The sequence below is a fragment of the Cibotium barometz genome, chromosome 5, assembly GCF_041138505.1.
Source record: "Cibotium barometz isolate CiBa-2024 chromosome 5, ASM4113850v1, whole genome shotgun sequence".
In the NCBI taxonomy this organism is placed as follows: domain Eukaryota; kingdom Viridiplantae; phylum Streptophyta; class Polypodiopsida; order Cyatheales; family Cibotiaceae; genus Cibotium; species Cibotium barometz.
In genome coordinates, this window is record NC_141050.1 from 29587968 (window position 1) to 29605739 (window position 17772).

General features: G+C 45.6%; 1 protein-coding gene across 1 annotated transcript in view; it reads left to right on the forward strand.

Moving 5' to 3' along the window:
- Positions 1 to 17525, forward strand: part of LOC147638333 (uncharacterized) — a 31407-nt gene extending 13882 nt beyond the window's left edge. The window contains exons 2-7 of the mRNA XM_086795530.1: positions 12754 to 12865; positions 13086 to 13169; positions 13956 to 14064; positions 15781 to 15895; positions 16001 to 16231; positions 16337 to 17525. Of these exons, the coding sequence (XP_086651656.1) occupies positions 12754 to 12865; positions 13086 to 13169; positions 13956 to 14064; positions 15781 to 15895; positions 16001 to 16231; positions 16337 to 17241 (1556 nt within the window). The 3' untranslated portion in view covers positions 17242 to 17525. The remainder of the gene's footprint in view (positions 1 to 12753; positions 12866 to 13085; positions 13170 to 13955; positions 14065 to 15780; positions 15896 to 16000; positions 16232 to 16336) is intronic.
- The last annotated feature ends 247 nt before the right edge of the window (positions 17526 to 17772 follow it).

The window sequence follows — 17772 nt, forward strand, 5'->3', positions numbered from 1 at the left end:
TATTCCAATGGACTGAAGCCGCAACAGAAGCTTTTGAAAATTTAAAGACAGCTTTGACGACAACTCCTGTCATGGCTATTCCAGATCCTACTCTCCCCTTTGATGTTTACACGGATGCTTCTGATATTGCAACTGGTGCCGTCTTAATGCAACAAGGACGTGCTATTGCGTTTGACAGTCATAAGCACTCTGCAATCAAGGAAGATACCCGGTATATGACAAGGAATTTTTAGCTATTGTTCATGCCTATCGTGCATGGAAACATTATCTCCTTGGTGTGGATTCAGTGGTGAAAACAGATCATCATTCTTTGAAATATATCTTCATGCAGCCAGTTATGAATGCTAGGCAAGCACGTTGGGTCGAATTCTTAGCCAATTTTCATATGACAATTGAGTATGTTCTTGGTCTTACCAATGTGGGTGCGGATGCTCTCAGTCGTATGCTATCAGCTTCGGTCTTGGCTATTTCTACAGTTGAAATGGATATACCTCAAAGTTTCAAGGACCGTTATTCAACAGATCGTGATTTTGGAAATGCATTTCGAATTCTCAATTCTCAGAATGCAACTCCTTCCGACTTAAAGATTTATGGAGCCTATACAATAGTGGATGGTTTATTATATTATCAGGACCGTATTTGTGTACCTCATGATACTCATGTTCGAAGAGTATTGGTGAAAGAACATCACGAGGTCACTTATGCTGCACACCCAGGCATCAACAAGACTTATCGTCTTTTGACAGCTACATACTATTGGCCTCAAATGAAGCAAGATGTTATTAAGTTTGTTACACCGTGTCTCTCATGCCAACGTATGAAAGCTAGTAGACAAGTTCCAGCTGGTCTTCTTCAACCACTTTCAGTTCCCAATGAACGCTGGGAAAGTGTTAGTATGGATTTTATCACTTCATTGCCACGTTCTTCGAAAGGCAATACACAGATTCTTGTGGTGGTTGATAGATTTTCTAAAATGGCACATTTCATCCCGTGCAAGAAAGCAGCCCAGGCTTCAGATATTGTAGTATTATTTATACAGTATATCTTCAAACTTCATGGATTGCCAAAATCTATAGTTTCGGATCGAGATCCAAAGTTTACAAGACATTTCTGGACTTCGATATTCAAGTCTCTTGGTACAAATTTACTCTTTAGCTCTGCTTATCATCCTCAGACAGATGGCCAAACGGAACGAGTTAATCAGATTCTGGAAGAAATGTTGCGACATTATGTTCAGTCTCGATTAGCTTCATGGGAAGAATATTTACCTTTGGTCTGCGAGGTCATGGTCAAAGTAGTAAACCAGGCAACAACATCATAGTCATCCTCTTTCTTGAGGAATTCTTTCTTGAAGACGTCTTCGAACTGTGCCCAAGTCGTCGTTTTAGGGTTGAGTTCTTTCCACCAAAGCAAAGCTTTGCCTGAGAGGAAACCTGCTGCTAATTGGATCTTTTTTCCATCGTCATATGGATGAAACTGAAAATGGACTTGCCACTTATGTAGCCAAGTGTCCACTATCTCCTTGGTACGTTGCTTGTGCTCACCCCCAAACTGTTCCGGAGTAATATTGGGGCCTGAAGCACATGCCAAGGTATCCATACTTGAAAGAGTAGATAGGGTAGTGGTCAACAAAGAGATGGAGTTCTGTAAAGCCTGCATCTGCGCCGCGATTTGTGCTTGACGTTCCGAGGAAGAAGTTTCGAGAGCAACTTTAAACTCTTGGAAATCTGATTTTGAAACATAATCGTTGAAAAGATCGGCATCGGTGGCTTCCGTAGCCGGCAGGTCTTCACGTTCGAGAATGGGCTCCAACTCGGATTCTTGGGTCGACATCTTGAAGAGAGTAAGAGGAGAAAAAATATTTATCTTGCACAAGGAGAGTGCTAGAGAGCTTGAGAGCTTGAGAGATGTGTGGCAAGAAGCCCGCTTAAGGGGAATATATAGGCTTCCCCAAAAGCTAACTTAGCTTTTGCTTTTGTGTTTTTTCTTTTTTGCAATATATATATATATATATATATATATATATATATTCTGTTTTCTTAAATTTAAAAAAAAAAACACTTATAAAGCAAAGCATGGGTTTTTTAAAACCCTTTCTAAGGTTCAGCAAAAAAAAACGAAAGCAAACGAAACAAGGCGTGGGTTTTTTGTTTTTTCTAAAAAATACAAAAGCTAAAAACTCCATGTCACGCTTTTGTTGTTCGCTTTTTTTTTTTGCACCCGACTACCTGCCTGCCTGCAATTAGCGCCCGCTTGCCTGACGCCAATCGGCCTGCGTGGACCATTTGCGCACGTACTAGCCTGTCTGCGCCTTGCTAAAATCGGCGCACCTGCGCCTGTGACTTCGCACACAGCCCGACTGCAAGGCGTGTCTGCCTACGGGCGCTAGGCCGCTCGCCTACCCGCCTGTGTGGGTGCCCATGCCTAAGTGTACCAGCCTAACTGCAACTGGCTGGTGTCCTCACACGTATAGGCTGCGTAGTCTTCAGGCGTCACACACATAGGTGATATAGCCTTTAGAGCAAAGAACCGGCGCTACTTTCTCTCTCTCTCTCTCTCTCTCTCTCTCACAAAAACACAGCCGACATGCTGTTACTTTTTCTCTCTCAAACTGTTCAAACGGTTGCAAAACATACAGCCCTTCTTCTTGCTAAGCAAACCAACCCTTAACAAGACCAAAACCTTCATCACGGGTTCCTACGACGCAAAAGCAACATACTGAATCTGAAAAACAGCCGTATGTACAGAAAAACAGCAAGCTTCTCAAACTCATACCTTTTCTTTGACCTCTTCTTCTCTACCTACCGACTTGCTCGTTCTCGAGGCTTGCTCTGATACCACTGTCAAATCCCCAAAGGATCTCCTCGTAGAATGCTCCTGGTACAAGTTTCGAAACCTGCAAACAAACCAAACAAACATGACGGGGGTGCAGGCCTGACTCACCTCCCAACCTTGACAACCGTGGGCAAGCCCACAAGTCTTGGCTGTCCCCACCAGCTGAGCTAACTAGATGAACGTACCAACCAATCTCTACCTCGTGACGTCCCATACCGCCACGAAGCTACCCTTGCAGGCCTCGAGACTGCTGTCGGCCTTGGCTGCATAAAGCAAGTGCACGTCTGCACTAGATCCAGGCTCTTGACCATAGAGCTCTCACAAAGAAAGGCGAGACTCTATATGACTAATGACTAACCTTGGCCACCCTTTTATAGGCTCTTGGCCGGTCATCGGGCGTCCACACTTGGGCGCACGCCCATTAGTCTATCCCTAACTTAGCTCGCCAATCAGCCTGCCTAGCTCCAAGCTTCCCCAACCTCGAAGCTAGTCTTGTGTGTGTGTAGCACACGGTAGATACACTGTGCACATGACAGGGAGGGAAGGTGGTGGAAATCGAGCAAGAGGGTGCTAGGCGGGTGGGGGCTAAGGAGAAAGCTGGAAGGTGGGAGAGGAGGGGCTACGGGCAGCAAGGAGGGGGGTGGGGGGGGCTTAGGAGAAGGGGGGCGGTATGTGGAAGGGCAGGTGATGGCAGGGGGGAAGTGCAGGAAGAGGGGGGGCCGGGGGGGGGGGGGGGGGGTAGTGGGGTTGGGAGGGGAGGGCACAGGATGCATAGGAGGGAGGGCGACACGGGGCGAAGGAGACGATATGCAAGCGCAGGGGGGAGCTCCAAAGAAATGGCCAAGGGGTGCTTGTTCACGTTGTTTCATTTATCCTTGTTAGATAACAACTAGAAAAGTAGCTTTGTACTAGGATGGAGCTCTGATATCATTGAAGAGGATACAACATGTGCTTATGCAACTAATGCTCACAATTGCAACAAAAAACTTAAACTCAAATTCCATAATAATAGATATGGAGAGCAATACTGTATTACAGATGTGACACAGTAAATGGCTACATGCTTCAGACTCATGTGCTCTTGTGATGGTTGATCAGGAACTGCTGATACTGAAGGGTGTATGCTAATAGAAGTTAGGGTGCAGTATAGATATCTGGTGAGCGAATGGGCTAGAGTGTCAGTAAGTAAATAGGTTTTGTGAATCACAGTAGGTTGAGGTGGCCCTCCATGATTATTGTGTGGTAGGCACAAAGTGGGTCGATATGAGTGTTTTGTGTACGGTGGATAGTAATGCTAGTCGCAAACAAGGAATCATCAGTGTTGCTGTAGCTTTTGGGCCCATTTGGAACCATCTAGGTGCCCATTTGGGCCTATAATCTCAACACAAGCTGTCCAAGACTACCAACCCATTGTGTGGACCTTTTTGGGGATATCAAGCATGTAGCATATTTGGCAATGTGCAAATCTATTTAAGCCATCTTTATTGTGACACACTTACAGGTAGTCAGGATCCACCTGATAGCAATTGATAGGCATCGGGCAATAGCACACAGGTGTCGGGCAGCAGCAGACACGCAGCGAGCCATAGGCTGCTGGTTGAGCGGTGACACTAGCAGCTAGGTTGGGTAGGCAGCAAATCAGCTGTTTTTTGCTACTCATGGATCCATTCTATAGGCTGACAGCCTAAAGGCTAGCTGACTGGATTGGATGGGCACTATATAAACATGCTCCACATCTCATTTTCTGTGAGCGATTGAAGCCTTTGGAGCATTTCTCTATATTGGGGCTGATATGAGGGTGATCTATAGCAAAGTTTGGGCTGAGATCAGAGATGTACACTTTCAAAATCTTTTTATTCTTGGAGAGTACCGTTGTATCTCATTTTGTTGTAGATTAACATACATTTTTTAAGGTAGTTGTGCGTTGTGCATGTGCTTCGCTATCCAGCTATTCTTTATTCTCTGCTGGAGTGTTCTCTTCAGTGTATGGCAGCATGTGCTTCTGGAGTATGTTCCATAGGGAGGACCATGCATTGGCGTCCAGCATGCAGGTAGATGTTGGTTTGAGCATACTGGTGGCAGATATAGGATTGAATCATTGATGCAACAATTCTGTGGAGCGGTGGATTTCCACTTGATTTATTCATTGGGAAAGATGTGTGAGGCTTCGGGAAACCACGGATGGTGGTCCATGTGTGGAGATTCATAGATGGATGGAGTTATGATTGAGGGGGTTCTCTCCAGGTGGCTGTTTTGCAGATATTGTACAGGAGGATGCACTACAGGAGTCAGCACTTTGACACGTGGTGTTGGTTTAGGAGGATGCTCACTGGTGATCAGCATTTGATCCTCCAGAGATGATTGGTCACAGGAGCAGTTGGCACTTTTCCTTGCACAGTTTAGTGCTGACAAGACCAGGACGGAATGTTAGGCTCCACAAGGCAGTCTCTTAATGCTAGGGACAGTTGACATCTTGGATGAGAGTGGATTGGAACTTTTCCTTTGTTGGAAGGACCATTTGTATGGACGCTGTGCAGCCGAAGACAGCTGCAATACGAGGGTGATCTACAGCATTGTTTGGGCTGAGGTCAGAGCTCTGCATTTTCAGTACCTTTTTGTACTTGGAGAGTAGTGTTGCATCTCATTTTCTACAGCATTGTTTGGGCTGAGGTCAGAGCTCTGTATTTTCAGTACTTTTTTGTACTTGGAGAGTACTTGGAGAGTAGTGTTGTATCTCATTTTCTACAGCATTGTTTGGGCTGAGGTCAGAGCTCTGCATTTTGAGTACCTTTTTGTACTTGGAGAGTAGTGTTGTATCTCATTTACTACATAAATATACAGTAGTTTAGTTGTGCATTGTGCACGTGTCTCTGTCTATTCCACTGTTATATTCTCTGTTATTCATGTGTACGTTAGGCACAAGTCTAGCCACATTTACACTATCTGGCTTCTCAGGTCACCATCCTTGTGGAGATAGGTTCATTGGCGAGTGCTTGGGTTGCTCAACCATGGCTGCTCGTCATAATGGAGGTTGTACATGAGGTAGTTGGTGCTAGGCATAGTCACATGGAACGTCATTCCCTAATGCTTGGAACGTGGGAACGCCACTTAGCACATGTGGGGAGCGTGGGAACATCATGGAACGTGTGAGGTGGCTGGTCACACAACTCACATTCCGGGAATGGATGTATGTGGGGAGCGTGGAACGGAACGGAATGTCATAACCTCTCATTCCTATAGCTATGAAGTTATAGAATGTCCGCATTTTCTATCTTGCAATCTCTCTCTCTACTAACTCACTCTGCTCTTTAGAGTTTAGACTCTCTCTCAGAGTGGAGACAGGTAGAATTGAGCGCTTCTTTAGAGCCGAGAAGCTCATACGGAGACTCAGAGAGGATCTGCCGACTATGCCACACAGAGGTTGAGACAGAGGAGCATTAGAGGTTGAGACGGAGGAGCATTACATATGCCGTAGGAGGTTTCACTGTCTATTACGTGAGGGATTCGGTCCACTCTCCAGGACCATTGACTTCCAGAACCAGCGTTGCTTGGGCCTCTTCCTGCTTGAGCTCCGCAGACACAGGGACACCTTCTTGAGAGAGCCTCGGCCCTAGCCACCCCGCCCCCTCCCTCGCCAGCCAACCGTCACCAGTTTCTTTCGGACCTAGGAGGTGGAGGACACTGACATAGTGGATCTTGTGGACCCTCCATGAGCTGCTCTAGACCTACCTCGCCCGAGAGGAGTTACCTCGGACCGAGCCTCTGCACTCCAGCGTGCTAGACGCCCTCGACCCCCCCATCGGCCATGATCACCTCATCAGCTCCAGATCTAGGACATGCTCCACCGCCATCGAGCTACCTTTCCATGTGACATAGCTGAGGGAGACCTCTCGGCCATACTCATCAGCCCCATGCTTGATATTTTGGAGAGTGGTATACCATCTACTCGGAGCTGATGTCGCTCCCATGTTTTTATGTTCTTAGTATTCCATGATGAGTTTCCATGGACAGTTTTGTATCACCCGAGTGAGATAGCTATGTTTATGTTTTCTTTCTGTTTTATTCTCCATTCCATGATGAGATATGCCATGGACATCATTGTATCACTTTGGTCTCATAGGCCCATTGGGTTTTTAGTAGCCGCACCAGAGGTACACTGATTGATCGGGCTATAGAGTTGGGGCGGTCTAGGCGCCCCAAGATGAGAGGCCCATCTCGACACCAGCGGAGACTACAACAGAGGATCAGGACCATACTAGCACGGCATGGGAGATGTCCAGTCAGAGTACTCACCATGGAGGACATTGAGGATATCCGCCATCGACCGATGAGAGACATCTTTGGATAGTGATGTGTATGATGCTTACCTTTGTTGCTGGAGTTTTCCTCCCAGATGTTATCCATTAGGAGCTCCTAGTACCGTACTTTTCCTCATAGTTGTTTCAGTTTCAGTTAGCTGTTTAGTTGTTTTTAGCTTTTCTTACACAGACATTGTATCAGATCCACCAATTGTTGTAACCTTTTTGGTCTCATAGGTCATTTTGGCCTTCTGAAGACGTTAATATATCATTTCATTTCTCTCTCTCTCTCTCTCTCTCTCTCACAGAAGACATGTATGGCTGACCGCGAAAAAGACATCACAGAAATGCAAAACACTTTGGAATCATGTAAGGCAAAAGTGGCTGCAGGTGAGAAGGAAATGCATTCATGGGCTGAAATTGCCAATGCCACAAAGAAACAAATTGAGGAAGTCAACCCATGGATTGAAGTAGTAAAAAAACAGAAGGATACACCAGTCAATAAAGTAGAGGTGATGAATGCTACGTTGGAAGAGGAAGCCAAGAGACGGGCATGTGCCTTACATGTACGTGTAGTTGGGTGGGAAGATAAGGGAAATCCCCAAGAGGATGCAAAAGCTCTTGCAACAAAAATTGGAGCCACTGATGTACCCATTACCGGAGCATGGCGAGTAGGCAGAGATGAAACCAGGGTGAAGATATTGATCATCAGGTTTGGTGACTTGGAGAAGAAGAAGGCCTTCCTCTCCAAAAGGATGGCCCTTAAGGGAGAAAAGATTTATTTGGATGAGGACCTTACACCGGCACAGATAGCACACCGGAAGGAACACATGCCGCGTGTGCTTGAGGCAAGGAAAGAGGGGAAATGGGCGGTATACAGAGATGGTCGAGTCATCATTACGGAGAGGAGGCCCGCTTGATGGTGCGCGGCCTATGAGACCTTGCGATTCACGGTGTGGAATTGCAACGGAGCCCTTAGAACAGATGAAGGATACTTTGAGGATACTTTCAGACACAATGATATTGCTATGTATACGGAGACCCATCAGTGCACAAACAAGAGGCTTCCTGACGTCCGGGGTTATAGATGGGAATCAGTTTTCCGCCCTCAGCCACGCACAGTAGGAGGTACCAGAGGATCTGGAGGAGTGGGAATACTTTACAGGGAGGAGCTTCGTGACAAAATACATGTGGTACATAGAGATGCAGATGCGAGGTACATGTGGGTCCGAATATGCAAAGGGGGGCTCCGCGAGCTATATGTGGCGGTATGCTACTTTCCCCCAGTCCACTCCAGGTTTGCACCATCAGGAGAGTCGCCCTATATACCACTATATGATGATATCATGAGGTTTGCCTGCATGGGAGACATACTACTATTGGGAGACTTTAATGCACGTACAGGCACAGAGCAGACAGAGTTGTATGATACTCAAGAGGCTATGTACCGGGAGATCGCGGCAGAGGATGTAGGGTTGCAGAGATCAACACAGGATGAGGGGGAGATTACAGATTATGGCAGGCATTTTCTCACACTCGGGAGTGCACATGGGTTGGTCATATACAATGGCTTATTGATATGGCAAGGATCAGATGCTCTCACACACTAGAACTCTAAAGGGGGAGCGAGCACAGTGGACTACTTGATGGGATCTCCTTCATTGATACCTGATGTGCGGGGTTTCACGATTTCCAGTAGGCCCACTGGCATAGCAGCCGATCATGCATACCTGAGTTTCACACTAGTAGGTAGATCCCCGAGAGATGGGCCAGCCACTCATCTACCTAGGTACCCGAGATATCAGTTTACACGTGAGACGGTTGGGGTTTATTGGGATGCAGTATTTGATGGCTTGTTCGCTTTAGACCCTCATAGCTCTCTGTACGAGATCACGAGAGGATTGGCAGGTATTCTACATGCATCCGCCTCATATGCTTTTCCCTGCACTATGATCCCTTCCACCCACCCCCGCAGCACTGTCCCACAGAACAGTTGGTATGATGATGAGTGTCGTGAGACACGAGCACAGCTACATCGTGAGATTGCCATTGGGTCTCACATGCATAGACAGGCCAGGATGATCTTTCGGCGCCTTGTGCGGAGGAAGAAACGAGCCTATCTGGCTAAGCTAGAGGAGGAGATCTACCAACTCTTCCTGGGGAAGGGCAGCAAGAGGGCATGGAAGATGTTTCAGGAGAGACAGCCTGGTACTTCGATTACTGCACCTGAGGCATGGCATACTTACGCTAGAGAGCTATATGATGCACCAAGACAGCCCCCCACCCCCCCTCCACTGGGAGCTAGACCGGCTAGCAGCACCTTTTTTACTATGCGGATGGTGCTAGATGCGATAGACAGGTTACAGAATGGAAAGGCACAGGATCATGATGGGCTAGTTGGAGGGCACTTCTCATATGCACGAGACACTTTGGCTCTGCTCATCGTACATGCGTTTAATCGTGCCATTTGTGAGGGTTTCCCGACAAGCTGGACAGAGCATATCATTGTACCACTCTTTAAGAGTGGAGACCCCATGGTACCAACTACAGGACGAGCATGATTGGTCATTACTTGGCCAAATTATATGGCTCTATATTGGAGTCGGAGCTGAGCCGATGGGCAGAGAGGCATGGTCATCGAGCACATGGACAGGCTGGCTTCAGGAGAGGATTACTTACCTTGGATCACATACTGACACTTCGGGCACTTATTGAAGAGGGCAGGGCACAGAAGAGAAGGATATATTGCTGCTTTGTGGACTTCCGCAAAGCCTTCGATACCGTACCACGTGCCAGGCTTATGCACAGATTGCATGACATTGAGGTACCCGAGGATATGCAGTGGGGGATATATGCTTTGTATGAGTCTGTGACAGGCAGAGTCCGAGCTCCAGGCGGACTATCTGATAGGGTGACCAGCACGATAGGGGTGAAGCAGGGATGCCCGCTATCGCCCACCCTCGTTGGATTGTACATTGATGCAGTCTCTGATTATGTAGACAGATTGGGAGGCCCAGGGGCATGCCTGGCAAGGGTGTTGATACCCATCTTGTTATATGCTGATGATATTGTTCTAATCTCAGACTCTTCAGAGGGACTACATAGACACCTGGATGCATTATAGGCATTTTGTGCGGATAGAGATCTGACAGTGAACCTTGGGAAAACCAAGGTTATGGTGTTTAACACCACACAGGCATGGGTGACGAGATCAGAGCCTCAGTTCACTTTTCGAGAGAGTACGTCAGGTCATATATCTACTTGGGAGTTACTTTCACAGGACCGCGTTTCTCCCTGAAGGGGGCAGCAGTAGCTAGATTAGCTCGAGGGCATGCAGCCTTGGGGACACTTGAGAGGCAGTGTGCACACATACAGTTTTAGGAGCCACGCACCAAATTGTGGCTATTTGATACGCTTGTCACACCGACTCTCCTGTACGGGGCTCCAATTCGGGGGCCCAATATAAATCACAGATCTCAGAGAGGGACAGATGAGGGATGGAGGCAAATGGAGAGACCACTGATTACGATGATTGCTTGTATGATTCGGAGCAAATCATCAGTACCACATGAGATTGTTCGGGCTGAGCTGGGTGCCCCACTAGTAGTAACCGAGGCCCTATTCCAGGCAGTTACCTTTTTACAGCGGCTATGGGAGCTCCCTCAGCAGAGGTACTTCCGTTTGGCATTGACCTCATCCATACAGTTGGCAGAGGATGGAGATACTCATTGTTGGTACGCTCAGATGAGATCATGGTTTGACTACATGGTTTGTGGATAGAGGCACTACCACCCTTTTAGTACAGTCTGGATTGTCCATTTTTGGATCTCACCCGCTCAGAGCAAAACCGCGTGATCAGGATGGATATCATCAAAGTGGACACAGAGAGGACATGGACTAGCCCCCTTGAGCCCTTGGGCACGAAAATGACTCATTACAAGAGCCATTTTCTACACCTCTCACCGGATGATTTTATCACCCGCCCGGCATACATGGATGTGTGAAACCCTGCAAGTCCATGCTGACTATCATCCTACAAATACAGTACTAGATGTACACCTATCACATGGGATACGTTGTGCCATTGGACAGATCCGGACCTCATCACACCAGCTGCGGATTGAGACAGGGCGATATGATGTGCATAAGATCGTGGATGACCGCATTTGTCAGCTATGCTACCAGGAGGTAGAGACAGAGGAACACCACATTTGCCGATGTACAGTCTATTATGAGATCCGAGGGAGATATCACTGCCTCTTCCGAGAGGGTTTTGGGCCGTTACGCAGGGTCATGGAGTTTGAGGATCAGAGATGCCTCGGATTGTTTCTACTTGAGCTCAGGAAACACAAAGAGACCCTCTTGGCAGACAGGAGGCCGAGCCATGATGTACCTAGACAGAGGACCTTGGCAGATTTCTTTGGCACCAGCACCAGCAACCCAGCCCACACACCTCCTGATACGTCCTCCATTGGACCATCAGGGCACCGACCACGCTCCCAGGGAGTCACCACTGATAGAGCAGTTATCTTATGTCGTGCTCGTCGGCCACGCCCATCAGGATCCCGACCACGGCATCCTCACCATCGCCAGATCAGAGCCATTATTGCTCGGCATCGGAGGCGCCTACCTCGCTTCTACGACCTCTCCATTCTAGACAGCCCCATGGCGGAGATACTTGATCTAAGGAGAGGGCAACAATTCAACTGATCAGCATACATGGATCTACCTGATATACATTTTCCAGTATTTTCAACTCAGTATCATCTCGGAGTCTTTCAGTTATGTTCTTATAACTGTAGGACAATCAGTTTATTGTACTTTTTAGTCTTGTTCTCTTTGATGAGACACCAACTTCAGATGTACTCTCAGTTTTGGTCTCATAGGCCACTATGGCCTCTTAGAGACGTTAATATATCATTTCATTTCATTTCATTTTCTCTCTCTCTCTCTCTCTCTATCTCTCATGATGACATGTCGTTCCCGTTCCTATTCCCGTCCCGAGTCCAAACGTCCCCATTCCCCGTTCCGAAATCGGGCCTCGTTCTTGCTCACGTTCCACGTTCCATGTGACTATGGTGCCAGGACATTAGAATATAAGGGTGGAGCATTGATACCCAATAGAGGGGAGCCTCTTCTTTTTTTAACCCTCATTATTCCTATTTGAGGGTTGTAATTTGGTTTCTTCAAGATGTTTTGTGCAAGGATCTTGTTCACAGAGGAAAAGAAATTGATTCTTGTGAATTATTCCTTGCACGTAGCCTACATTAGAGATGGAATTATTCAGGTTATGTATGTCATGTATGGGCATATCAATGCCACCATGCTTGAGACTGACTGGCATCTATCTAGGCTTGATTTTGGTAATGGCTCTAGGCTTGATTTTGGTAATGGCATAAGATTTTATATGGTGCGACTGCCAGAAAAAGTAACCTTCTACCACTTGGTAGTGCATTTTAGTGTTCCTATCTCAGATTGGGAGCTTCATTGTTCAATAAAATCAGTCTTTCTTCTTTTAGGGGTTAATTTACAACCAAAATCTTCGAGTTTCATGGGCTTAAAATGACAATGATTGAACCCCCCCCCCCCCCCCCCCCCCCGCCCCCCGTGCATGATGCAGAGCTCGTGGAATATGCAACTTGGCTTGGGATGGATTTGGCAAATCATAAGGACTTGCTTTGGATAGCAAAAGATGCTCTAATGGCACCTCTTCCGAATGATTGGAAACCTTGGTAAATGCAGTTTATCTCAACTCGTGGCAGTGCGATAGCTTCAAGGATCTTAGGTCTCCCATCCTATTGGAATTTAAGCAAGAAAGCTCCACCATTATAGGAGGAGGGTAGAGGACCCTTATTTTAAGAGGCCTTTCACCTATTTTTATTCAGGTGCTTTCATGTACTTCTTTAGGAGATGAAAGGACATCAGAGCTTACCACCATCTGATTTTGTGCAGCTTGACAGAAGAAGACGAGATATATTACTTCAACTTTACAACCGGACAAAGCATATGGGATCACCCTTGTGATGAATACTACCGGTATGTCTCCCACTGATAAAGCCGATTAGCTTGGTAACTGGTTCTTTTGGTGCTTTTGAAATGAACTGTATATCATCTGTGCATACTGACCCTTGGATGTGCTCGCCATGCCACGTGTGTTAGAATGCCACATTGGATTAAGCTTTAGCATAGAAAATAACATGCTCTCTTGCTGTCACATGAAGAAATCGTGCTGTTTCAATCAACGCTGCCTTGCAGCAGGTTCATCAACTTGATTCTGCTCACATCCTGTGCCCCTTGTCATAGGATGTAACTAACCCTGGGGTGTGGCATGATATGGCATTGGGATCTGATTTTATTCTCAATTTTGGGCATTTTCAAAACATTTTTGAGGGTTGTCATTTTCATTTCATTGGAATACTTTGTGACAACTATGATATGTGGGTGACTTGGAATTAGAGAAGAGTCCATGATTGGCAAGGTTGGTGTATGCAGAGAATGGCTTCTGACTTTACCTGTTGGGTTTGTTAATGGCCAATAATTCTTGAAATGCCACGTTCCTTTTTCCCGTGTGACAGGGCATAGCTAGGGTTAGGATTTTTCTTTAAGCCTACGCTAGTCTCTGGGCAAGACTTTTGATTAGATACTTAGAACACAACAGGTGAAGCTTCTAAGTTATGCTCATGTTTCAAGATTGCATCTGAATGCATGTTTATCCGATGCGCTGTGGCATACACACTCATTGTACATATGCACATGCATGTGTTTGTTTTACCTTTTGAGTGTGCCATTTTTTCTTTTGAACTTTTTGTGCTTGCAATGCAGAAACATCTATAAAGAGGAGGCAGAAAAACTAAAGCAGGATTTGCAGCAAGGCAGGCAGTCTTTTTCAGGTCCGAATTCGAGGGTTAAACCACTTTCAAAACATTCACAAGTAACCTTCTTTTCATGCTTCAAAAACTTGTGAAGAGCCAAGTATTTTGTGAATGTGTTGCTCTTGAATTGACTACTAGAAGATTAGTTGTGCACTCTTCTCAAACATAGTATGCTTGCAAGGGCATCCATATCTTTGTGGCATCTAGCTCTGTACTGCTTGCTTCAAAGATCTTGTAAGTTGGATGCTTTTCTCCTTAACGAGTGCTTCCTTCTTCAAGTTAAGGTCAACAAGAATGTAATGAATATGAAGAGCTATACTTCATACATTACTTATTGGAGACTCATAAGAAATCTTGCTTAAATAGCTCTATTTTAAGTTTCCTTTTGATGGATGATCCGCAAACAGAACTCCTTGAGTCTATGTTAAGCTTTCTGCTTGTGGAAAGATTTCCTCAAGTGGCACATCCTCCACAATTGCTGGATGCTCAGTGTGCGAGAAGGCGTATTGTAAGCAGTGTATGCTCCACAACCGGTGGATATTCGCCTAAATATGTGTGCCGTTGACAAGAAAAAGTATTCAGACTGGAAATTCTTCTCTTGGGGTGAGTGGCATTAATGTGGACCATATATGAACTAGGCATATACAGAGTATTTGAAAAGACTTCTATATGAAAACAAAAGAGGAGCACCTGATGCATGACACTGGGGCTTAGCTTTATGCAGGGCAGAAGCATCCTGAGAATGTGTGTTCTTTCTAGGAATGAGTGGATTGTGCCAAGATGAGCAACCGGCCCCTTGCCATTCACTGCTTGATTGAAAGGCTAATGATAGGGTTGACTAGGGTCTATTGGAATGCACTCTTAGACATTTTGAATTTTTAAAGTCATGGACCAGCAGGGTGTCTCCCTTCCCCCCTCAGATACAAAGTATCTGAAAGACTATGAAAGAGAAAGAAAAGGATCTGATTTACGACACTTGGACTTGGCTTGATGCAGGGCAGAAGCATTCTGACAATTTGTTTTGTTTCTAGGAATCAGTGGAATGTGCCAAGAGGAGCAAACTGCTCCTTGCCATTCTATTGTTTGATTTTGTAAAGGTTTATGATAGGGTTTACTGTTGAATTTTGGATTTTGAGACTTCTTTGGGGGTCTGCTCCAAACACAATACGGAAAAAAATGGAAGAAGCAAAGATCCTTTAATTTGCAACTTTTGAACCTTGCTCTGATACCAACTGAAGGTGCAGGCTGCCCAGGGTTAGGGTTTGGCAGCTACGGTGGGTGATAGGTGAAAGCCATGGTGTGTGCAGAGAGATAGAGAGAGAGAAGAGAGAGTGATAGAGAAAGAAACACAAATTGTAGAGAGAGGATATTGCACGTACAAATGATGTGATTGATTGATATTGAAATGAAGTACAAGGCCTTTGCATCTATAGCCCTTTCAATATACCAAACCCTTTGACCCTTATTAAATGCGAGCTTATCCACCTATAAGAGGTGGTTCACACGCGAATACTCTAAAGCACACTTATAGCCGTTAATGGGGCTATTCACATACATACAGGCTCTGATATATCCCAACACAATCATGGGAACCACACACCTCTAAGTGGGCTCTTGTGTCCTCCTCTTAGGTAATCACTTCACCATTTTTGTAAGCAGTCCGTTTATCCTTTGGCTGACTGCACTTGTTTTAGTCCCTCTTTTCTGTGTTTGCTGTTAGTAAATGTATATTGTGGTCTCCTTCAAGGGTTTGAATATCCAAGCCAATGCTACAGGTCCAAACAAGCCCAAGGACGGTTGTTGAATCAAATCCAACATCTTCACAAATGGATAGAACTGGAGTTTCTCAATCCTCATGGGAGGACTCTATGGAGAGAGGGAGTGCAAGAGGTGAGAGCAGAAAGCCAAGCCATTTCTAAGTACTGCGCCAATTTGTCTTGTTTTGCAAATACGTCTACTATCTGAATTGTTTACTGGATTCTTTTATTGGATCAGATCTCACAGTGGATAGCAAGAGCTTCTTTATGTCATGCTTTCCAATAGAGTTGCTTTCAAGCAGCAAAAGCAATCTTATCACTAGAAGTTTGCCAGCACCTCACATAATAGGGCACCAAGGTTTATCAAATTTGAAAGGCAGGTCCTTTGACAGCATGATCCGCTTGTATGCGGAAAACAACACACAAAATGAAGGTGGCATGCCATCAGCTGACTTCTATAGGGTCCAAGGTGAGTAATTGCCAACGACACTGTCTGCTTATGAAGTGCTTTTTTCTTTCCATTTGGAAGCTTATGCGTATACAGTGGCTGACTATATGTGGGTTCTTTTTTTAGATGCAACAGGCAATTCACAGCTTGAGAGAGCTGAAAATCATACGTCTGGTATAAGTACAGATACGGCAGAAGAGCACCCACATATGGACAGAAGACTGCAGAATCGAATGTGGATGCAGGGAGAGGAGAGGAGGGCACTTGAGAGCAAAATCTACCAGATTAAGGACCGAATAGAGAAGAAGCTTGTTGATGAAGAGCGCATTGTGCTCCAGCAGGAACGTGTTGAGATGCTAGAGAGAGTGTGCAAGCAAGTACAAGAAGAGGAGTCACACATTCTTGACTCTCTGCGGAGAGAGATATTGGAGCGGGTGGAGAGGAACATCCGAGAAGAGACCCAAGCCCTTCTTACCAAGAGAAGAAAAGATATTATCGACGAAGTAGAGCAGGAGATGCGGGTGGAGAAGCTTGTGCTTAAAGAGAGCCAAACAAACCAAGAGAAAATGAATTTGGAGACGTACACAGGAGCCATTGCCTTGACAGGTGGCAGTGAGCTCAAAGAAACAGAGGCATTTTCATCCCAGGCCAAGAAACCCGATACAAGCAAAACACTCAGTGAGAACAAGTTTTTGCTAAGTGACAGGCATGTGGTAGCACCTAGACAGCAGGTAGAGGCAGGAGAAGCCATTCATATAAAAGCCCAGAAGGAAAACCTTCTAAACAGTCATTACAAAGAAGAGCATAAAGACGGTGCCAAAAAAATGCATGAACCAAACAAGGAAACTCAAAAGATTCTAGTAGATCACAATGAAGAGGCTGGCACTACAAAAGATTCCACACAAAAGTTTGAGACAGACTGTCGGGACGAGAGATTTGAAAAGAGCTTTAGTTTGCAAGACTTGCGGACAAGTATTCTGCTCAAGCTGGAAGTCTTTATGAAGTTTGGAGGGTCAACTGATTGTTCCTAAGCAGAAAAAGCCGCCATTCAACAAAGCCACCGATGTTGAATGGCTTGCCTTCCTTTTCTTTTTTCAAGAAGGTAGGGGGTGAGTTGTGAGCTAACCATACATACACACAAGAGCTCCCTAACTGTTGGCTTGCTTTCACAAAATAGCTAAGCTATGCAATAAAGCTATAGGTAGTTTGTTTCCACTAAAGTCAAGTAATCTGTGTAAAATCCTCACCACTACTTTATTCCTTTAGACATTGTAGTTTGTTACTCCGGGCACAATGGAAGCATCAGAGTTAAGCCGTAGTTCAAATGTAAAATGCAAATGTAACGTCACTTCATTATGAAATCAAACGAAATGTTGAAATCATGCACATCATTGCAGCAAAAGCACCATGTACACTGTCTCAGGAATTTCACAGACCATTTGCTTGTTGGCAGATAAGGGGGGCTTGGGCGGGAGGGATGTGCACCAATGTGGTGGAGATTGCCCTTTTTTCCTGAGCGCCCTTTTTTCATGAGTAGTATGAATATGAATTTCCACTAGTAA